The sequence below is a fragment of the Stegostoma tigrinum genome, chromosome 26, assembly GCF_030684315.1.
Source record: "Stegostoma tigrinum isolate sSteTig4 chromosome 26, sSteTig4.hap1, whole genome shotgun sequence".
In the NCBI taxonomy this organism is placed as follows: domain Eukaryota; kingdom Metazoa; phylum Chordata; class Chondrichthyes; order Orectolobiformes; family Stegostomatidae; genus Stegostoma; species Stegostoma tigrinum.
Genome location: NC_081379.1, coordinates 11,827,903 through 11,852,269, shown reverse-complemented (window position 1 = coordinate 11,852,269; position 24,367 = coordinate 11,827,903). Strand labels below are relative to the sequence as shown.

The 24,367-nt window shown below is 41.7% G+C and overlaps 1 protein-coding gene across 1 annotated transcript in view; it reads right to left on the bottom strand.

Moving 5' to 3' along the window:
- Nucleotides 1-3,930: 3,930 nt before the first annotated feature.
- foxn4 (forkhead box N4) overlaps nucleotides 3,931-24,367 on the bottom strand; it is a 38,786-nt gene continuing 18,349 nt past the window's right edge. Inside the window, exons 3-10 of the mRNA XM_059654837.1 lie at nucleotides 18,123-18,295; nucleotides 16,638-16,702; nucleotides 15,241-15,342; nucleotides 13,028-13,155; nucleotides 10,570-10,666; nucleotides 9,504-9,711; nucleotides 8,904-9,296; nucleotides 3,931-6,055 (exon numbers count right to left, since the gene is read on the bottom strand). Of these exons, the coding sequence (XP_059510820.1) occupies nucleotides 5,808-6,055; nucleotides 8,904-9,296; nucleotides 9,504-9,711; nucleotides 10,570-10,666; nucleotides 13,028-13,155; nucleotides 15,241-15,342; nucleotides 16,638-16,702; nucleotides 18,123-18,295 (1,414 nt within the window). The 3' untranslated portion in view covers nucleotides 3,931-5,807. The remainder of the gene's footprint in view (nucleotides 6,056-8,903; nucleotides 9,297-9,503; nucleotides 9,712-10,569; nucleotides 10,667-13,027; nucleotides 13,156-15,240; nucleotides 15,343-16,637; nucleotides 16,703-18,122; nucleotides 18,296-24,367) is intronic.

The following is a 24,367-nucleotide window of genomic DNA, read 5'->3' as shown; positions in this document are numbered from 1 at the left end:
TTATAAAACCTTCAGCCTTAAAAGCCCACACAAGTTCAATGTTGCCTGTGAAAGCTATGTTATGCTTCCTTCAACAGGGGATTTGCAGAGAAGACTGTTACTGAAGAATTTCTGGGTACCTCCTTGCAGGAGAGGGAGACAATTTTTTTTAATGCTTTCTGTTTCAGAACTGGCTGCTTCTCTGCTGCGCTGGCCATAAGCAAGCTATGGTCACTTGGTTAGGAACTAACAAATGTTGCTGTCAAGCAGTTATCCCTTAGTTCAGAGCCCATTAGCTCCAGGCACTCGCTGTTCCAGGAAAATACAATATTGAATACAAGTCTCAACATGCTCCAGTGAACATGATTTTTAGAAGTGCAGGTGTCCTTTTTGCACAATCTCCTTGGTTTAATGCAGTATCCAAAATAAAGGAGAAAAACTGTGTGGTCTTAACAATTATCATCATTTTTGTTTTACTCTAAAGAAAAATAATCCCACAGGATAAATTCCCATATTTCAGAAATGTGAATATAAGTGCAATCTAGGTAGTTTTGTGTTTGTTTTAGAAATAAAGGTTGATGAATAAAATATGTTACATTTAGAGATGTTGGATGTCAGGCATTATTGTTTTGAGCCAAATAATGCAGGTGATTTTAGATTTAATTTTGAAGAATCCAATTCGCTATTCAGTGTCTTATAGAAAAGTACATCTGAGCATAAATTTGGCCTGTCTGCATGGGTAAAAGCATACTGGTGCTTGAGCGAGATTGAAGATCAGCCTGCTCCAATGACATAAAAGGAGCTGTGTTATATTGTATTACAACAATGTAAACTTTGCCATTGTGACTGAAATGTATTAAGGGCATTTTGCATTATAGCTGAGTGGAGTGATATCTTAATTTTTAACATTGTGTTCAAATTTTCAGTTTTAGTTGCATAGTGTTTTTTGATAGTGTTTTTATTTAGTAGCACTTGAAGCAAGTATGAAGGAGTCCAACAATTAACCACTCAATTTCTCATCCATTCTCAAGAGAAAGTAAATATAGTGCAAATATATTTGGTGTCTTAAATGTTACTGCAATGACATGCATGTATAAGTTTTTGACATGTGAAGGAGTTTCATGAAGGATGATGTAAGGGTCAGTGCATCAAGGATGATCTAATGAGAACAGGGTTGCCAACTCTGGTTAAATATAGCCCTTAAGGTCTTATTTCTCTGCCTCCAATTGTCCTGCCAAGTTCCAATGACATCCAATCCAATCAACCTCTTGGTTCACTGCTTTCCCATACCAATTAGATAACGAAAGTCATCACTCCCTGACTGAATGATTCTTGACTGCAAGTCAAACAAATATTTTACCCCACCTTCAATATTTTTATAACTGGTAAACAAAAATAAATAAAATGAAAGAAACCAACTCAATATTATTTAATGTCCCTAATGATTGTCTCCTGGGTTGTTTGCAATAGGATTCTGGAGTGTCCAGGCCAATGCTGGGAGGTTGACTCTTTTAGATCAAAATGTATAAATACTACTCTTCATTAAAAGTAGAATAGGAGGAGGCTCATGGGGGCCATAAGAAATGGAACCTGTCTGAGCTCTAATTCTATTTCTCCTTCACCTCTGAACTTACTAAATTTTGAAGGTTTGAGTGAGCCTGAACAGCATTACAGGATCATCTCTGAATGAAATAGGATACTTGTCAATCAGCCAGGATGTTGTTGCTTGGCACAGATAGCTGTTTAAGACAGTGGATGAGCAATTCTATATCTGCTTTCTCTTTCCATTTACTCAACTCTAACAAGCACTTCACAGCCTCTGAAGTTCAATATTTCACACAACAGTAATGAGGCTATTTGGAATTTTGACCCTGTTTTGCCTTAAATGCAAAATGCTTTGACGGTAATATGTTAAAGTGCCATATTCTTTCTCACAAAAGAATCTGAACAGCCTTATGGTTCCTGTAGGACAATGCTGTTTGAAGTATTAGAGTCACTGCTGTTTTTTAGGGATGGAACCATCCATTTAAAACCACTAAAGGGCAATAATGAAGCTTGGACTGCAGGTCCTCCAGAGAACTCCAGTATAATTTACTTTAAACTGAGTCCCAACTGTTTTACTCAAGTGAGCAGAGAATAAACACATTTTATATGTTCCAATTGCATATTTGGAATTTACAAGTGTAAGAGCTAACAAGCAGTTTTGACAGTACTGTTGCCTGACTTCACAATGATCAAATTATTTTAGGTTACTTTGAACACAGATGTATACAAAGTGCAATGATCTTAATCTCTAGTGTAGTCCTAGTATATTGAAGAAAAGAAAACAAGTTTGGATCCTGCTGCTGAGCATCAGCTGGGGCACTAAATAAGTCGCCATCATGTTTATCTTGTTCATATTACAGCCTAGCATCAGATCGCTGCATTATGTCGTGAAAGATCAACAGTACTGCCAAGAGAAGGAAAACATAATTGTGGTCTGCCCTCCAATCTCTTGATGTCAGCTGAAAAGATACATTACCAGAGCAGTTGGCCTTAATGAAGGTTAAAGAAAGAAGAATAAAGAATATTTAAGTTGCAAATTTAAAGGATTTTATAAGGCTCATAAGCCCATTGTCCTGTTACAGTAAAACAAAACATCCATCAGGACCAATTCTAAGTTAAATATTTATTCATATACCTAAGACATTTTACATAAAGCATTTCATACTTCCTAGTTAAAATCTGCCGATATATTTGAATCTAAATGAGGGGAAAATATCATAACAAATATGTCTTTCCCCTCTGAGATAGGTTTGAAATAAATCGCATGATCAGTCAGGTTAGTTAATCAAGTTATGACATTTTTCAAAAAACAGATCTTTGTAGTTTTCAACTTGTTGGCCAGTATTGAAATATCTTGAGGTTAATGGCATGTTTTTAGTAAATGTTGGTATGGAACAGTTGTAAATCTTTTTATTTCAAGAAATAGTTATTTTCCTCCTTTCATAAGTACTTAAAAACCATAAAAAGGGCAACATAAGAATGCCAGCATAACCACTTAAACCAGATTGAACTCCTGTTCCTTCTTCCCCCCTCAACTTACTAAAGTTTGAAGGCTCGTATAAATGAATCCTTTTTAATAGTAAAAATAAAGCTCTATCTATTCCAAGCCATATTACACAGATGGAAGTGACTAATATTATGGATACATGTATAAAGAGCATACATGGCTTCATTTTGTAACAAGTGGATATTCTATTTTCTTTGTATTTCCTGCAATCATGTACAGGGTGTTGCTACACTTCATACTTTCTACAGACATGCTTCAAGTTGAATATCAAGGTTCACAAAGTCTCTACTTTGTGTGCTGGTCTTATTTTTTGTGATAAATGTGATTGTGTATAGAAATTATTTTCATTAACAGGAGTAGTCTTTTTCTGAGAAGGTTTCTTCTGAAGTGAACATTGATGTCCCTGTCATTTATCCATGGAAGTGTGAGATCGTTCCAATTTATCTTCCAAGTGTTTTAATGAGGGATTGTTTCTTTCATTTCTTGTGAGTGTCTTGTGAAGATATTTCAGAAAGCGATTCCACATATTTGCAGCATTCATGCTGTCTGAAGTTTCCCATGGCAGTTATAATCAAGAGTCTGTCAGAGCCCTGGTGAAAATACATCCAATTTGCCTTCCCGTTAAGGAAATCCACAAGCTGGGCATCCCACTGGTACGTTTTTTTGGTATCCCTGAATTCTTTCAGGGTTTGGCTCTTGAAATACTGGGCTGAGCCTGGTCCCCACAATCTTCATTAACAGCAGAAAAGTTGTAATCAGTGCAGCCAAAGTTGTAAATGACTCACCATTAATGTTTGAAGGGTTCATCAATCCATTTATCGTTTGGAAAAATATTCCTTAAATAACCAGCCAACAAGTGGAAATGCTATCTTTAAGAAATATTCTTATAAACAGCGCTTAATTCTTATGAAACAGGTTTCAACTTATCCTTAAAAAATAAATATAAATTAAAATTTACACACTGTAATACTGTCTATCACAACAGCACCAACACATTCCACTGTACTGAGCTATCACAATGCAACAGAACACTTACAAAGCAAAAGAGTTCACATTTCTAGGATCTACTAAGAATTGTTTAATTTGAGTTTTCAGCCATTAATGATGTTCACTTTTGTGCATTCAAGTTTGTTTCTGTTTTGCATCCATTGCAAGTCCTGGGTTAGCATTTTCTCCTCCAAAGTTCATATCTCTTAGTCGATCATAGAATAAACCTTTTCTCTTAAAATTTGTGCCTGTGTTCCCTGTAGGACTTTGTTGCAGTAGACTATCCAATTCAGAAAGCTAAACCACTGGATATTTGTCCACTTCCTGAAAATTAAAAGTGATGTCACAATAACCAGCATCCTATTCAATAGAAACATAGAAGATAGGAACAGGATAAGGTCTTTCGGCCCTTTGAGCCTGCTTCAACGTTCTTCACAATCATGGTTGATCATCCAACTCATCAGCCTAATCCTGCTTTCTCTCCATAACCTTTGATCACAGTTGCCCCCAAGTACTATATCTATTCACCTCTTGAATACATTCAATGTTTTGGCATCAACTACTTCATGTGGTAATGAATTCCACAGGCTTACCACTCTCTGGATGAAGAAATGTCTCCTCATCTCCGTCCTAAATCATCTACCCCAAATCCTCATACTGTGACCCCGGTTCTGTACATACCTATCATCAGGAACATCCTCCCTGCATCTACCCTGTCTAGTCCTGTCAGAATTTTATAAGTCACTGTGAGATCTCCCCAAAAACATCTGAACTCTAGCAAAAACAATCCCAACCTAGTCAATCTCTCATCCAAGAATCTGCCATGATTCTGATGATTGCATTCGTCACAATTTCACTGGATTGCTAGTGATTTCTTGAGTCCTTCCTTTTTACTTTCCCAGCTTCATTCTTCCACCAAGTTACAAAATCCTGCAGTTAATCTTCTTCATCCTTCTAACTAAAATCATTCAAAACTTGACTCTGCAAATTCATATCAAAAATAGGTTTTGCATTGTGATCTGTGGCAAGTTATCATCCAAACACAGCAGCACGAGCAGCACCCAACATTTTTCATAACGTCAATGGTGTCAACAATTTTGAAATTATTTATGTAACGAGCAACTTCATGGGTCTGATGGTCTTTTCTGTTTGGGTGCTTTTCCATGGTCTGCTTTGATTCACTGGATGTAAATTTGGTCAAATGGCTAAAGTGGGCTGATATGTACATTGTTTGCCAATCTGGGTATTATTCATCAACAAAACTGGACATAACCAAAGAAGTACAATATTGCTTTGTTATAAATTGAATATTAATATGCTATCATTGAGAGGTAAACAATGCTAAAATCTGAACAATTTACAGATTTAACTTTGCAGTTAAACGTTTGTTGTTTTTCCATCTCACTCCAAGGCTTTTGTAATCAGTTAATCAATATGTTTTTATTATTTACCAAAAACCATTCTTTAATGAGAACAGTTTGGCTGTTCTTCAGTCATGTCAATAGTAGACAATACACTTTTCGTGTTCATCTTTTAAGCCTGTTCCACATGAAGGCTGCTTTTAGTTTGCCAGACTTGCAGACAGCATGGAGTGTAAAATTCCTTCCAAAGGCTGAATGATTTAAGACAACCAAATCCATTGAAAAACTACAGCCTTACATGAGAGTTAAATATGCTTATGACTTAAGAAGTAACATAATAACTCTTTCCAGTGATGTTATATGTTTAGCCTTCAGTGCATCAACATATCGCTTATTAGCAGGTCCTGGCAGATCGGAGAACCATTTCTTTATTGCAGTGCTATTGGCTTATTCCCTTGTGCGTTCAGGTATTGTGCTGGGACATTCTCCAAGCTAGCATAGGTGGTGTAAAGACCAGTAACCTGCAGATCAGAGAATGAATTTTCGCTTCCACTGGACACAGGAGTGAGACCAACTGTTCCAAGAGGAGAGTCTGAGAGACGGAGCGGAGATGTGCTAAACGCACCGAGTGTGTCCAAGTTGAAACTCTCATCTTTCATTTCTTCCCATAGATTTCCTAATAAAAGAGAGAATGCTGGTTTAGGGGTTGTTTTTAGCTTTATCCTGACACTTTGATTATTATACACTTGTTTCTGAGGCAAGTTCCCATCTCTAAAGAAGGAAAGGACAAATGAACACAAGTTTTAAGACAATTTTACCTGAAAGAAATTTGTTGAAACTTAATTCTTCAGCTTATTTATGAATACAACCTCAAATTCTGCAGCATGGGAATACTGTGAGAATCATAGTGAGAACAGGCTGAGAAATGCAGTACAACCGGGGCATGTGTTCATGCTTCAGCCTCCTGGAAACTGCAACACTAACCTCCTTGGTAATTCTTTCTATTCTCAAGGATGAAAGCTCTGGGAAATATATCAACTGCAAGTTCAAGCTTCTGGGTGGAATTAATGAGGGAATGCCTGATTTTTTTTTATTAGTAACTTCAATCATTGTCCGAATAATTGTTTGGGAACCTTATTTTGAGCATTTACTATTAAAGTTCGGAAAGGAAAAATGGCAAATTTATTTTTTGTAACTTATCATCGTGAACAATCCAATGAATTCACTTCTATTTTTCTTTGATGGCTTTTTCTCATTTCACAGATCTGGGGTTTTAGGAATTTGAAATTGTGTTTAATAAAATGTGACTGTGTCTTGTAACCATGGGTGGAAGTTTAGTGTGACAGCTACTCACGAACAGTCTGCTGTTCTCCCCTATTTGCCTTTCTTCAGTATATTAAATAAACATCCAACGGAAGCTTAAGATCCTGCACCAGTGGTTAAAAGGTAAGGACATTCAGTTTACCTTAAGTAGATGGCCGTGGGAGTAATCCAACAAAAACCATGACCTCCAATGGGATTAAAGAGGTCCCAATTTTATACTATCAGCATTTCTCTAATGAAAAAGATTTGACAACACAGGGTTTCCCCATTCCTTTATTTCCATGAGAATCACCCTGAAATCACATATTTTGGATGCCATTTCCTTGAGATATTCAGACGACTTTCAGCGCATCCCCACATTGTTATGACCAAATACATTCCAGGATGTGTTGGATAGTAACTGCCAGCTGTATCCAAGTGATTCTTTCCAACCATTCCACTGTTATTCTGACAGGTTTGTCCCTCCATTTCCTTCCACGTCAGCATCTCAATGACCATTAATCATTTACAAATCCTGACAAGTGTTAGCAGCCTGCTTTAGAATGGCAGACAACATATATCAAATGTTGTCTTTACCCAACAACTACATGTGTCTTTAAGCAGGATTTGTGATGTGAGCTCTGCTGGCTGTCCCACCATATGTCACCGATTCCCAATTGGTGGGAATTGAGCTGTATCTTGAAACATCACTGCGTATGTGTTGTAGCTCCTCCCACAGTGCTGTTAGGGAGGGAGTTCCAGGATTTTGACCCAATGACAAGGATGGGATGGCAAAATGGTTCTAATGCAGAATGGTGTGAGATTCATTGTGGGAATTCCCCAACACGAAAAATTCCTCAATCTAAGTGTGCTATTTCTGAGTTTTGTGTTTCTGGTCACATGTATGATGCATTGACTGTAAAAATGCCAGATATCACACCAGCAACAGTGTGCATGTGGGTATTTCATGTTTGAAGGACAACAAGTGAAGGAACTGACAATTATGCTATGAACATACAAAACTGGTTGCTATTTTGATTGTGGGCATGGCACATGCTACCATTCGGTCTTGAGGAATCCTGATTGATGGGATGAAAGGCTCCCCATTGTAAATGGGCCTGGACACGCTCAGGCTTCTGCAGCATAAGCCTGTGTTGCACAAAGTTACTCAGTAGGGTACCAAATTTGCAATCTCACTCAGATCCATGTGCTGTCTGGTGTGGTAAATAGATTTGTCACACAAAATGAGACATTACTGAAACATTTACGTTGTTGGAATAAAGTGACTGCTGTTGTTGACTTGGAAATTGAATGCCTGAAATATGCCAGTATTTAGTCCCTACCTCTTAACAGCTTTTGCTGTCATAAGCACATTCCATTCCCTAGACATGTCAGTTCCCATTGCACACTGATCAACACCAATTAATATCATGAGAGATGGAAAAGGGCGTTCTCATTCTAATTTGTTAATATTTGTTAAATTTGTATATTTGCTCTTAGCAGAGAGAACCCACTCTCTCCCTTTCCCACCTTAGTTTGCACCCATTTAACATATTTTTCTAACCACCATTAATAACCCTTTTGTCTTTTGCATTAAACCATCTGCTCTCTTGCTCCTCATCTGTCTCAAAAGTACATAAAAAAAGCTTTGCAACATCTTTCGGTTTTTTTCATAGCATCCCAATACTGTGGAAACGAGGCCCTTCAGCCCACGAGCCCACACCAACCCTCAGAGCATTCCACCCAGACCTATTCCCCAATAACCCACCTAATCTACACACTACAGGCAATTTAGCACAGCCAGTCCACCTAACCTGTACATCTTTGGACTGTGGGAGGAAACCCACATAAACACAGGGAGAACGTGCAAACTCCGCACAGATAGTTGCCTGAGGGTGGAATCAAACCCAGGCCCCTGGCGCTGTGAGGCAGCAGTGCTAACCACCGTGACACCATGCTGCCTTGAAGAAGTCATGTTGGACACAGAACATTGACTCTCTTTCCATGGCTGCTGCCAGACCTCCTGAGTTTTTGTAGCATTCTCTATGTTTGTTGTTAATACTCTTCATGATTTAATTGAAATGCTGTGCTTAAGAGCTGGTATTTTCCCCAAGTGCAATCACAAAGTTTATTGTTTCCAGTGAGGAATAATGATGGGGAGATAGTGCGCTTCCATTTAGAGAATGTTTCAACATACAATTTTCTCTGCAGAGATCACTCACCGTGCAAAGCAAAGTCCATGATGGTTGGGTCGAGGGCATCAACATCAGTGTTCATGTCTGTTGTCATGCAGAATAAATCGGAAGCAACCCTGCTAGCTCCATGGTGCAACAACGGGCTGTGGCTAATATCTGGCATGGCGTGGAGAGGCGGACTCTGAGCTGGCGCCGGTGAGTCAGGGCTAATCCGCGTCTGTCGCTGTTGCTGTTGGATGTGGTGGTGCAAAGGCAGGGGGTGCAAGGAAAGGGTGGCCACAGACTGGTGGGGGAGATGTGGCACCGCAAGGCTTCCTTGTGCGCTGGTCACCTGCGTTGCCGTGTGAATTGTTCTCTCCGAATATTTTGACGGCCTCCTGCAGTTTTCTGGCCGATCAGATATCAATTTGTCCAATTCATCTGCAGTGAGAAAGAGGGTCTTTTGAGGATGAGATTTCTGGGAGCTTTAAGTAAATTGACATTTACCAACATTCGTCCCTCGCATCCTTTGAAAGCACTGACATACTGGGATATAGTGCCACAACATCACCGTTATCTCCTAATTATATATTAGTTTGCCAAGGAAATCCTGTCTCCCCTCTGTGTTCCAACACTACTGACCATTACCTGGGTTTGCCATGCTCCTGCGAATCGCTCCAAGATCCTTGCGCTTCCATTTCTGCATCTCTTCCTCCATCTTTTCAATCTTGGCTGGATTGAGTGCCCAAAGGCACCCTTTCCGTGAAGAGCCACTCAGCTTGTTCTCCACCTTCTCGAAGCACTTGTTCAGTGAGAGGTTGTGTCTGACAGAATTCTTCCAGCCATCTGGAGCAGTCTGAAACAGAGGTTCAATGTCCTTACACAGAAAGGGAAATTCACAACTAATTGGCTCCTTCCATATTAAGCTGCAAACTGCATTGGCACGGATGGTGCAGAGTTTATGATTTCTATGTTTTTCCAATTTTCTTTTGTTCTCAAATGGAAAATCCGTGCTGATTAAGTAAAGGGTGTTAGGTAAAGAATATGAGTCTTCCTCTTGCAAGCATCATATGACACAGCAAGATGCATAGTTAAGCACTCCACACCTCAACACAAGCCATCAAAGTGGCCTATTACTGAGTAAATTAGCAATTTGGTGACACATTATGGGTAGCATTAGAGTCCAAATCTCTGCTGATGAAATGTAGAATTTAGGTTGTTTAAAATCACCACGGTAACAGAGTGGTGCAGCGGGAGTGTGCTGGAGCCATAATCCAGAGGATGGTCAGTCGACTGAAATCATCCTCAGGTTAGGTGGGCTAACCATGATAAATCCACGCTTATAGGATGGAGGATAGGTCTCAGCAGGATGCTGTCTGGGGGGTTGGTGTAGACTCGATGGGCCAAGAGACCATCAGCTGCCTGTAGAGATCCTATGATCAGTTTGTTTAAGTTCAGTGTAACCGGCAGAGCTGAATTGAGCTATGGAATAATAGAACAAAGGTTCTTGGTTGCAATTCCTTGGCCATGTACTTCAGGTCAGAAGCCAGACAGATTCCTGTGAGAGAAAATCTCAAAAAATTCACCCCCCACCCACACCCCCTGCAACAGTCTTGTGTTTTATCTGCGATTGAAGATGGCTATTGTGATCGGATATTTTACTGCACTAATGAACTTAATGGAACAAATTTTGTCAGTTTCATCAGTGTCCTACCTTGAAATAAGGAAAGTGCTCCTTCATGAAGCTGTAGATCTCACTGACTGGGAGGCTTCCTGTTTTGCTGTTCTTTAGTGCCATGGCAATCAGACAGCTGTCAAATTAAATAAGTGCAAAAAGCAATCTGAAGCTAGAAGAATAATGCACATAAGCCATATTTTAGAGTGTTTTTGTGGTTTTGTTTGGCGGGTTTCGTTCTATTGTAGCTGCCATTGCAAAGGAATTGGATCTTTTATTATTCTGGTCACTTGAAATCAGCACTAAACACACCCAGGTTAGCTGTGGCACAAGGAAGGTCCTCTCCACACTACCAAATACCTGAACCACATACTGGCATCCTCGCTATACCAGTATCACATTTTCAGTTCCTAAAGTGGTCATTCCTGTCCATTCTGTTAGTGATGGCTACCAACTTATGTGAAATTGAGGTTAATTGTGTGAAGTGGGCATTGAACTACTAGGAATTGATCTGAGATCGCTCCAAAATAATTTTATATCAGACACCTCCAAGTAAAAAACATGAGGCGTGTTTCATCAGCAAGATTATAACTAAGGAAACGGTTAGGCTTCTCAGCGATGCATTTGGTGACCTGTGTGTGAATGCAGAAAATGCGGGCAGAGTTCTAAATGAGCATTTTGTCTTTGTCTTTGCAAAGGAGAGAGATGGCACAGACATTTTAGTTAAAGAGAAGTAAGAAATATTAGATAGAATTAGCACAATGCGAGTGAAGTACGTGAGGAATTCCTTGAAGATGGATGCACGCCTCTCTACTTTTGTATTTGTCACTCGAGTTTTAAGAAAGTGGAAAACCAGGCAATTACAGACCAGTTTGCCTGTCACTTCTGCTGGGGAAATTGTTAGAGTCAATAATCAATGATAACGTAACTGAACACCTTAAAACTTTGTTATTGATCAGGGGCAGCCAGCATGGATTAATGGCAGGTTCGTCATGTCTGACAGTCAGTTGAGTGTGACTGTCAGTCATATGTGACAGACCCCATTGGAATTTTTGAAGAAGTGACTAAGATAGTGGAATGTCTATGGAAGTTGTTTATATGGACTTCCAAAAGGCATTTGATAGAGTCCCAAGTAAGAGACTGTTAAGAAAGATAGAAGCCCATGGAATTGAGGTGGAATTACTGACATAGCTGGCAAATTGAGTGAATAGTAGGAGACAGGCTGTAGGGATAACGGGTAGGTACTGAAACTGGCAGGGCGTGACCAGAGGTGTTCCCACAAAGATCTGAGTTAGAACCTCAATTATTCACATTGTTTATTAACAACTTGGATAACAGCGTGGAAAGTCATTTATTCAAATTTTGATATTTGAAATGTTAGTTGGTATTGTTGTCTGTGCAGATGATAGTCTCTCAAAATCCCTTTGTAATTTTATGCTAAGTGAATGAACAAACTGTGGCAGGTAGAGTTCAAGGTAAGCGCATGTGAGGCTATCTATTTTAGATAAAAGAAAGGTAGATCAGATACTTTCAAAATGATATGAAATTAAATATAGTGGACACCAAAAAGAGTGTGTGTGTGTGTTGGTGTGTTGGTGTGTGTGTTGGTGGGGAGGCGTGGGTTCGGGCACGAATGTCACAGACGGGTCTAGAAAATAATCAAGTGTGTTATCTCTGACTCCAGCATTAGCAGTTTTTGCTATCTCTGAGAAAATAATCAAGAAAGCTAATGGAATGCTGACATTTATATCTAGACAACTGGAATATAAGGATACATAAGTTATGCTGCAGTTACACAAAACCCTGGTTTAATCCCATTTGGAGTACTGTAAGCAGATCTCAGCAGCACACCTTAGAAAGGACAGATTGACCTTGGAGACGGTATAAAATGGGTTTACAAGAATGATAGCTGGACTTCACGGGTTATGAGGACAGACTGTACAAATTAGGCCTGCTTTTTTTCTAGAAGTTAGTAGGCTGAGGAGTCATCCGATCAAAATCTTTGTGATAGTAACAGGAAAAGGCAGGGTTGATAGAGGAAAACTATTTCCACTGGTTGGAGGCATGGTCTGAGAATTAGGACCAGGCAGTTCAGGAGAGATGTTGGAAAGGGTGGTACAGGTTTAGAACTCTCTTCCACAAACAGTAGGGGGCGCTGGATCAGTTAATTTCAAATCTGAGGTGGACAAATTTTGGTATTAAGGGATATAGGCCCAAGGCAGGTATATGCAGTTAGGCCACAGATCAGTCATGATCTATCAGTGGTGGAACAGGCTTGAGGAGCCGAATGGCCTACTCCTCTTCCCAAGTTATGACTTCAGTGCTCAGCTACCAAACAGTGTGAAGATTTAGTTGTTGAAAACATCACTTCAAATAATTTCAGTGCTGTAGGTTTTAGATGGAGGTTTCCCATCTTCTTTGATTATGTGTCTATTGATTACATTGAAAGCAACATCCTTATACCAGATGTGGGGCACAATGTGATGGCATTACATACCTGTAAGAATAGATGGGTTTGGGGTAGGTCTTGGGTTGGAGGTCCTGGTCACCGTGAGTGGCAATTCGGGCCTGTGAATACTGAGACTGTGTATGATAAGCTGGGCTGTAAATATTTCCAGGAGAGCACTGGAGAGTGAGAAAGACAACACAAAAAGTCAAAATACAGAAAACCAAAGGAAAAAACAACAAAATACAGCAGTAAAACCTCAACTGATTAGCTTCTACTGTTCCCCATCTAGACACTGAGATGGTTAACCGAGATGGGACAGACTAATGCCAGCTTATTTTTCCATTCACTTCTCTTTGGTCAGGTAGAAATGCTGAAGGGCATGCACAGGTCCTGCTTAGGCACAGAGTGACGCATTAAAGTACAAGTGCTTTAAACTAATGCAAATAGTTTTCAAAAGGAGAAAATATATCAGTTGTTCCTTCAGCTTGAGTGGGTGTTTGCTGGAACACTGTAACTGGTCTTGGGCAAAAATGTAAGCATGAGGTGTGTGATGTGGTAAGTGATCAGAAGGTCTGGGAGTTGCTTGTGCATTGAGTTGAGGATGTTCTGCAAAGTGGCCACCCAGTGTCCGTTTGGTCTCTCCAACCAAATCACTGCTTCACCTGGAAAGCAGTCTGTGGGGCCTTGGATGGTCTATTCCTTTCTCATTCGCAATATCCCATCCCGCTTCATGGAATCTTCCCATGCAATTGCAGGAGGTGGAATTCTTGCTAGTTTACCGCCTGCCTGCTCACTGTCCAAATACCCCTCTTGGGTACAGCAGTGATTTACTTGTACTTTTTCCACTTACTATGCCATCTTCACTGCTCACAATATAGTCTCCTCAATATTGGAGACACCAAATTGGGTGACTGCTTTATGAAATGCATCCACTCCGCCCACAAGCATGACCCTTCCCATTTCACACAGCAGCTTGCTGTCATGCTGATATTTCTATCCTAGGCCAGTTACAATGTTCCAGTGACCATGCTGAAAGAACAGCATCTCGTTTTCCATCTCAGCACCTTACAGCCTTCAACACTCAACACTGAGCTAAACAACTTCAGATCGTGAATTCTGTCCTCCGTTTTGTTTCCTCCATTCCATCTCCTCACAAATTTCTGAGTTTTTGTTTTGATTTTGCAGTCAGCACAACTGACCTATATTCTGGTCCTAACACTTAGCACCTCACCTGGGTCTATCTCTCCTCTCTACAATCATTACAATTCTCATTGCCTTTTGATTTCCCTCACCCTCTAGCATTCCCCGACCTTCCCTCTTTCCGTTGTTCCTTCCCACCTGTTTGGACAGTATAAAACCCATCACTTGTCCACCTGGCCCTTTAGTTACAAAGAGGAGCCATATCAGACTTGGAAACTTTAGCTCTGTTTCTCTCCCCACATTTGCTGAGTTTCTCCAGCACTCCATTTTTATTTCAAATTTCCACCGTCACAGCATTTTACTTTTGATTTAATTTAACTCCAGGGTTTACTCCTCATAGCCTGAAGGAAGATGGTTAGCACAGCACCAATCTCTGCCTGTGCCTTTACAGCTGCTTTTTCAACAAATGTCTGCTCGCTACAGGAATTTATACAATGCAGAAAAAATCCACCCAGGCCAACCTCATTTGAAGCCATTTCTTTCTCTGAGACCTCAACTTGGCTGCAATTTCCAATTATCTGGTACTTTAATTATTCTAAATTACATGTTTTGTCCCATTGGATTCACACACAGTTTAGTGGTTTACATACAATTCCTGCAACAATACAAATGGCAGACTTAGTGAAAACACATGCAATTCCTCTGCAAGCCACTGGAGGGTGCAATTGGGGTGTAACTCATTGTAGGGACATTCTAAGTCAATGCTTCTAACAGTAGAGATAACAAGATGTAGGGCTGGATGAACACAGCAGGCTAAGCAGCATCAGAGGAGCAGGAAGGCTAACATGTCAGGCCTAGACCCTTCTTCAGAAATGTAGATCAAATAGCGGATCACTTTCCAATTCATACGAGCAAGTTGAAAAGAAGCAGAGCTTTAACAATCATTTCCACTTTGCACATTTAAATTATCCATTTGATAGCTGTTTAAAAAAAAATGCTGTCCTCAAGACAACATCCCACAGACCAGGTTAACCACTAAGCCCTAAGTAAATTAACTGAATCCTATATGAGTCCATAAAAGCTGACAGCATTGTGAAGGGTAATAAGAAAGAATACTGTACCTGCTGGCTGGGTTGTGAAAGGCTGTACAGCTGCTGGGAATGCGCTTGGTAAAGGGACTGCTGTGTCTGAAACCCAGATGGGTGTTGTCCTGTAACAGAGTACTGGGAAATCAAAGTGGAGGTGGTGGTGGTGGTGGGGGTCGTGGGGTGGGGGGGGGGGCAGTGGTGGTAGAGAAAGTTCTCGTCAATAAAGTTCATTTCCAGTGTTTGAGTATTTATGGAACTTCTAAATATTTCTTCTGTCAGATTCATTTTTTTGCTACATTGTACTTTGTTGCCAAAGGTTGCAATCATTGCCTTGAAAATGCAAGAAATTGGGTTGGATTGCAAATCAGATTAGAAGTTCAGATCCTTCCTAAATAGATTTTGCTTAATTTCTAACTTCCAGGTGAAAGGAAAGTCTTATTTAACAGTCACAAGACTGTACATAGCTTTTGTGTTTTCTTAATGTATGTTTCATTGTTGTGCATAGCTTTTTTGGCTCATATATGACTTTCCATGTCTCTGTCTCACGCATATCTTCTCATTTGAAAATTGAGGGAAATTTTGCAAGCCATTCAGAATTCATTTTTTTCTATGAGATCTTCCATCCATGTTGTCTCTTACAAAGTCATTTTGTCCTATAATATGCTAGATCCTCTGCCTTTCCAATTACATTCAATAAATTTGTTCATTATGCATGTGTTTATTAGTTATACAAATATTGAAGATGGGAAATGAAACTGAATGAGGAGATGGAGGTGGGTAGTCATATGAGAATCTCCAATCCCTTACTGTAGCACCTTGCTGATCTACATATAAAGTTGTCAGTGGATTCAGCTTTCTGTGAGGAAGGATGCAGTGATCCCATAAATTTAAAAGCAGACACAGATTAAAGTTAGTTATTAGAACTAAGCCAGATGGAATAGCTTCATTGAAGAAATCGTATTTATTGTGAATTATATTATGAAATACCAGTGCATGGTGTATTTGCACTCAAGTAGGCAATTCTGAAGAAAGTATGGACTCAGGTGTTTTCTGAGGAGATGGGACAGTGCTTTCATCAATCAAACAGAAATGCTCTTTTCGGTCCAAAATCCTTTCCTGTGGCTAAAGATCCTTGTTGTGTTTTCTTTTAAAATAAATTATACATGTCCCTTGATCTTAGTTGATACTTGCAGCTCAGTGAGAAATTAGAGTCGGACTGTATCACCTAGCCTAAAAGTGGGCTCACCACACTTCAGCACAGGGTCTTGAGAAATCAGTGTTCATTAGAAAAGACAAATGTCGGACTCCTCTGGACTTTGTTACTCTTCATTAACTCAATACAAACAGAATAATTGGCACAAGCTTACATTTTGCCCATGTGTGGTCATGGTGTTCAATCCCATGATGCCATGCTGCATAGTTGCCTGTACCTGGATCATGGCTCCTTGGACTGATGTTGGTGTCATATTATTAGACATGTCATGGAGAACCAGGCCTAAAGGAAATCAATGGGAGATGTTAAGTAAGTAAGTTTCAGCTCAGGAAACTGAAATTGGATCTAAAGAAATGCAAGAATAGCCCACAATAATATCAGTCTCCATTTAGACTTAGATGTTCACCAGATTTATAACATTACTGCCATGTTTCTCTAGATGTTTGTTTGTATTCTTGCACCATCGACTCTCAACCCTCCCATCATGCAACTTGGACAACTGAAACCTGCTGCCGATTCTGTATAATCGTCTCTAGTGAGATTGACAAAAGATAGCTCCCACTTGCAAAATTTCTGTCTGCTTCTCCTGTAGTGCTGGACGGCATGATGGCACACTGGTTAGCACTGCTGCTTCACAGCGCAAGTGGCCTAAATTTGATTCCATTCTCAGGCCACTGTCTATGTGGAGTTTGTACATTCTCCCCATGTCCGTGCGGGTTTCAGCTGGGTGCTCTGGTTTCCTCCCACAGCCCAAAAATGTGCAGCGTAAATGCATTAGCTATGGGAAGTGTAGGAGTACAGGGATAGGGTAGTGGGATGCCTTTTGGGGTCAGTATAGACTTCATAGGCTAATGGCTTCTAATCTGTACAGTAAGGATTCTATTGCCCTTATGACAATTCTGTTGTGATAGTCTGCCCAATCCCAGTAACCTTCTTGATAGGCCATAGGGTTCTGGTGCACCATGGAGAGGAGACGGAATTGGAGCACACCGGCAAAACTGAGACTCACAACAGGAGAAGTCAGCGAATTTTCCTATTATCTTCAATGTCAGCAAGTGGAGCACATCTCCTAACTTTGACTTTACTGTTACTCACATCATGAACAGCGGGGCCTGAGTTTTAACCTGAAAGAAGTCCCACTCCCCCATCACCCCAGTGTTTGCTGACCTGTATTAGCACCCTGTCACGCAACATCATTTTCACATCCCTCCATGGCCATGCTCCTCCCTATCACTGTAATCTAGTCCAGCCCATGATCCTCTGAGATATCTACACAAACTGGCCTCTGTTGTAACTGCTCCACTATTGGCCAATGTGTCTTCAGTTGCTGAAGGGCCAAGCTCTGGAATTCTTTCTCCCCCAGCTCCCCACCTTGCTTTCCCACTTTCAGACATTCCTGAACACATTGACTAAGCTTTGGTCACCTGATATAATGTCTCTTCAGCTGGTTGCTGTCATTGTTTGTATTCATTTGCAGGATGTTAGGCTGCTATTTAATACCTATCCCCAACTGCCCTGGAGATGAGCTGCTTTCTTAAATGCTCCTGCAAAGTGCATTCCATTACATTAAGGGTGCTTTACAAGTTGTCGTTGTCAACAGGATTTTCAGCCAAAACCAGAGCTGCTTCTAAATGCCTTGAGATGTTTTATTACATTTCGGGTATTATATAAATGTGACTTGTTGTTGCTGCTTCAGTGTTACCTGTTTGCGTTGTCAACGTTGAATTCTGGGCACTCAGATTAAAGTCCATTCGACCTGTCGCCATCTGTTGTAAACGGGGGACATCAACAGATGTCAGCCAAGACAAGGATTGCAGGTCACTTGGGAGGTCATCCTCACTCAGCTGGCAAGGGTCAGGGGTCAAAAGGCTGGTCCTGGAGGCAGAAAGGTCTAACTTTTACTGAAGATACAAGCTGCTGTCAAGCTCAACAAAGGCTGTTTATTCTGCCAGTGCTCTCATGGGGCTATCAATTATCACTTTATATCAACACAGTCTGATATGTTAAAATACTGGTCACACTGCCTAACCTTAGAGACTAGCTAATGCCAAATCGTCTAAAATAATCCAATGTTTGGACACTGCTTCACTTCTTATTGTCTCCTGGCACTATTCTGCCATTTAGAACCATCTCTGTCTGGTCACTCCATACTTTTGAAAGCCCTTTTAAAAGACTGTTTCCTTTAGACGTCACTGAAGTGAACTTTCCTCCTCCAGTCAGGGTGCACTTCTCCTTGGCACTGAGTTAGGCTTAAGGCTGGCTCCTCACGCAGGGAGCACTGTCCAAAACTGTGGGTGGCAATGCTTCAGATGCCACGGTACCACACAAGTCGTACAGCTAAGGGGCAAGGGGCAGGACAACAGGCACAGCCATTCCCTGGCAACTGTCCTGACCCAGGGGCATCACCATCCCATCCCCAGCCAAGCCCAGTGTGGAGGTTGTGTCTTTGCCAAGGGGAAGGGAAAAGAATTGAAAAAAAAGACACAGCCTAGCAATGCTTATGTTCACATTTGCACATCTGTTTCAGCCCCTTAAACACTGATTCCTGCCCTCTAAAATTCTAACATGATGAGACAGGATAAATGCACCAAGGATGTTCCTGATGACTAGGGGGACACAATCTAAGGATACAGGGTGCTCCATTTAGGACTCAGAAGAGGAGGAATTTCTTCACCCAGCAAGCAGTGAACCTCTGGGATTCTCTGCCAGAGAAAGCAGTTGAGGCCAAAACATTGGATATTTTCACGAAGGAGTTTGAAATCGTTCATAGGCCTAAAGAGATCAAAAGGTATGGGGCGAAAGTGGGAACAAGGTAGTGAATAGGATGATCATATTGAATGGTGAAATAGGCTTGAAGGACCTACTGTTGTTCCTGTTTTCTATGTTTTCAATTGAGCCTGTGATTGCCTGCCCTGATATCTCCTAATGTGGCCACATGTCAAATTGTTTGATGTATTTACTCCTGTGCTAAAGGGGCTCTATAAAAGCAAATTGCTGTTGTTGTTCATTGGGACCCTCACAGTACAAAGGTCTTGGGCAGTCAGTGAAGAAAACCCATAAAGTACACACAATGGAGCCACACATAACAAAGAACAAAGAAACCTACAGCACAGGAACAGGCCCTTCGGCCCTCCAAGCCTGTGCCGATCAAGATCCTCTGTCTAACCTGTCTTCTACTTTCTAACGGCCCGTGTCCATTTGCTCCCTGCCCATCCATGTACCTGTCCAAATATATCCTAAAAGACGCTAACGTGTCTGCGTCTACCACCTCCGCTGGCAACACATTCCAGGCACCCACCACCTTCTGTGTGAAGAACTTTCCACGCATATCTCCCTTAAACTTTCCTCCTCTCACTTTGAACTCATGACCCCTAGTAATTGAGTCCCCCACTCTGGGAAAAAGCTTTTTGCTATCTACCCTGTCTATACCCCTCATGATTTTGTAGACCTTAATCAGGTCCTCCCTCAATCTCCGTCTTTCTAATGAAAATAATCCTAATCTACTCAACCTCTCTTCATAGCTAGCACCCTCCATACCAGGCAACATCCTGGTGAACCTCCTCTGCACCCTCTCCAAAGCATCCACATCCTTTTGTTAATGTGGCGACCAGAACTGCACACAATACTCCAAATGTGGCCGAACCAAAGTCCTAGAAACCGAGGAATATATTTCAACATATTCATGCTTCCACTATGGGTGTATTGAGCAGATGCAGTAGTCTTGTACTTGGTTCTGGTGTTGCTGCACTGCACACTGTGACTGAAGGAAGCCCCATGTAATGGGGGGTAGAGACGTTTTCTGTGGAGTGGTGGAGGCTGAGGGGAGACCTGAGTGAAATTTATAAAATTATGAGATGCGCAGATAAGGTCGACAGTCAGAATCTTTTTTCCCAGAGTTGAAATGTTTCTCTAGGGCAAGCACTTAAGGTGAGGTTGGTCGGCGGTGGGGGGGTTCAGAGGAGATGTGAGATGCAAATTTATTTTACACAGAGAGTATAGGAGTCTGGAATGCACTGACAAGGGTCGTGATACAGGTAGTAAGGGGCTTTTAGATAAGCACATGAGTAAGCAAAGAATGGACGAAAATCGAGCACGGGCAGGCAGAAGGGATTAGTTTAACTCGGTATAATGTTCGTCGCAACATCGTGGGCCGAAGGGCCTGTACCTGTGCTGTACTAAGTGGGTTCTGCTGAGTTTGTGGATGACTGGGTTGTTGGGGCAGTAGGGTTGGGATGGGGCAAGGGTGGTCAAATAAAACCACTGAAATAATTATCTCACTCTGGTATGTCCTGAAGAAACTGTGTCAGTGTCAGATACTGCTGCTGAAGTTTGTAGCGTTGAACAGGGCAGTGGGGAGGGTGTGTGGAGTTAAGGATGGCAGTGAGTGCAAAAAAGAAACGAAATGCTCAAGCTGCCTCCTTAGAGTCCAGAAAAAGAAGCAGTTTGAATATTCAAAAGAAAGCCAATTACAGCCATTCAGTGATTAATAACGCACCTACTACTTAAAGAACAATAAAATTAGCGTTGCCATAGTGACAGGAACCAGGCAGTTAGTTTTGAGCTATGCAATTCAAAATAAAAGTCAGGACGGGAAGCCATCAAGTCTGGTTTCATGATTGGTTCAAATCATAAGAAAACAAGAGAGACTGAGCGATGATTTGAAAGCCCGCGCAGGGCTTGTCCTAAGGCTAACAGTTGGCTCTTATATGGTTGGCTGATGGCCCCATTGTCTCCTAAAACAGCTGCTTCACCCAGAGGCACGTGGGCCTATTGTATCTCTCACTATCCCCTTAATTGTGTTTTTTAAACTTTATATTATAGTGAAGGGGAGAAATGACAGCAGGCACTTAACAGACACAGAATGCCATCTGCCACTTCACACTCTGCCAATCCAGTTTACAATTAAATTCACTGCCCATCAGCCCCAGCCCAGCCTGGTACACCCCCCTTCTTTACCGTCAGTACCCTTTCCCCTCCCCCCCATCCCCAGCCTGCTATACTCACCCCTCCCAATCAGCCCCAATCCCAGCCTCCTTTCCACCCCTCTTTCCCATCAGAACTCCCCCCAGCTTGCTATACTCACCCCTCCCAATCAGCCCCAATCCCAGCCTTCTATACACCCCTCTTTCCCATCAGAACTCCCCCCAGCTTGCTATACTCACCCCTCCCAATCAGCCCCAGCCTGCAAAACAATCCTTCTTCCCATCAGTACCCCGCCCCGGCCTGCTGCAACCCCCTCTGTCATCAGTACGGCCCCTTGCCTGCTATACTCCCCCTCCTCAGCAGCCCCACCCCCAGCCTGCTATACACTTACTCCCGTCAGCCCCACTCCCAGCCTGTTATACCCCCGACCCCGTCTGCACCACCTCTGCTGTACTCTCCCCTCCCCACCACTAACAGAAATGTTTGGTTGTGTGGGTGGCAATGGGCTGTACATATCATCCTCCTCCACAAATAAACCTTGTGTGACCGTCCACAAATATCTATCTTTCACATAGCGTGGCTCATTCATAATTCCAAGCGGAATTCTTAACCTCTATGATGTGTTGACGGTCATATAAAAGGAAACGATTTAACAGCAACTTCAATTTGTACTTTGTCACATCTCAAATGTTAAACTCTGTAAAGAAAAACCAATTTAAAACCTTGTATCTGCGTGTTTTTTCAAGATGTGACTGCCTCCAGTTCCTCCTGGTCATTCGAACGATTCATTGCTTTAATATCTCTAGATTGATAGTGAATGAAAGGTTTCGCCATGAAATTATTATTTATTTTATAAAATTGATTCCAGTACTTTACACCAACAGGTTTTTCTCAATTTGCTAATCTCTTAGTGATTAAACACTGTATGGTGTTACAGAACAAGGTTTTCTGAACCTGTGCCAAAGGTTTCAAGTGAACCTGGTGTTGCTGAGCCCAACAATTCTAAAGGAGCTGAATAAACCATCACAGAATCGAAAACTCCAAACTATGTGGACGGGGCACACCACAGTCTCGATAAGTGAACAGCGAACATGTAACTAAGTTGAAGATCCAATACATCGAGTCCTAAGATGCTGCTTGGCCTGTTGTGTTACATCGAGTCCATAGTATTGGTTTCATCTGCACCCTCCCGTTTCTTTCCACTCCCCAGCAAACCTTCACACAATTAGGGCATGCTAGCTGGGCCATCATTTATTACCCATCCATCATTGCCCAGAGGGCAGTTAAGACTCAACCACATTGCTGAGGGTCTGGAGTCACATGTAGGCCAGACTAGGTTAGACAGCAGTTTCCTTCCCTGAAGGACATTAGTGAGCTAGATGGATTTCTTTCTCCCCTGACAATGGATTCCTGGTTGCTGTTAGGCCCTAATTCCAGATTCTATATTGAATTCAAATTCTACCATCTGCCTTGGCAGGATTTGAACCCAGGTCCCCAGAACATTAGCTGAGTTTCTGGATTACTAGTCTACAGTGATAACACCACTAGGCTATTACCTGCTCGATTATGTTGCTGCTGAGAACAGATTCAATGTGCTAGGAATATCACTAGGATTGATTTTCTCGGTTACAGTCACATGGTTCTCAGATGGAGCCAAAGAGGTGATTTTATCTGCCGGGTCATTGTGTAGCGGTGCTGGTGGTATAGGATACCAATGCCAAAAAGAAAATGGGGAGGTTTACTGTTTGAGAGGAAAATCAGTGCATCTAGTCACATCTGTTAAAAGCAACTGAGGCTGTTTAAAATGGACATGGTGAAAATTAGGGCAAAATAAAGAGGCCATTGCCCCACTGGACCATAGGGCTATCTTTCTTCCATTAGGGGGAGAGAGCGAGGTGATGACCGATAATGGTTCAAACCTGAGGCGACAGGAAATGTTGAAAAGGTTCTCTATTGTAACCTCAACCAGTGCAAGAATTGAACCCTCTCTGTTGGCGTCAATCTGCCGGACAGCACGGTGGCTCAGTGGTTAGCACTGCTGCCTCACAGTGCCAGGGACGTGGGTTCAATTCCACCCTCAGGCGACTGTCTGTGTGGAGTTTGCACATTCTCCCCGTGTCTGCGTGGGTTTCCTCCAGGTGCTTCAGTTTTCTCCCACAGAAAAGATGTGCAGGCTAGGTGGATTGGCCATGCTAAATTGCCCAGAGTGTTCAGGGAGGTGTAGATTTGGTGGGTTATGGGGGGGAAGGATGCGGGTGGGATTTTCTAAGGGTCGGTGTGGACTTGTTGGGCCAAAGGGCCTGTTTCCACACTGTAGGGATTCTATGATTAACCCGCAGCATTGTTCCAAAATGTTCTGGAAGTTACAGGCATATTAACTTGAGTCTGTATGAGCTTGGTAATGGTTGGAAGTGTAGCAGTGGTGGGGCTGATGAAGCCGCAGTTAAACTCTACTGACAGCACAGACACGTGGAGATGTCAAGTAGTTTGGTCCAATTTTCCACAGTTAATTTCTTAATATTTAATGCCCCTCTCTGCTACTGAACTATTTTTACCCCAATGGAATCACCACATTATGAATTTAATGAAGGTATGTAATATACAGATATATGTACACCCTACAGGAGATATCACATTGTATCACATCGAGAATGAACTAAACCTGGGAAGGAAGCAGTAGGAAATAACAGGCTTGGAATTAAACCTATCAGCTAAATACAGGCAAAACGTCTCACCTCCCTCCATTTCATTAACACCACCACCATTACCATAAGATCCACAAGATGTAGGCCATTCAGCCCACTGAGCCTGCTCCACCATTCAGTGAGATCATGACTGACGTTATAACCCTCAACTCCACTTACCTGCCTTTTCCCTATTACCATTGATTCCCTTCCTGACTAAAACTCTATCCCAGCCTTGAATCTCCTTCATGATCCAACCTTGACACACAGTCATTGCTCCCCTTAACAAATTTTAAATTTATTCTTCCTCCTGGTGAATACTATCCTTCCACTTCCATCC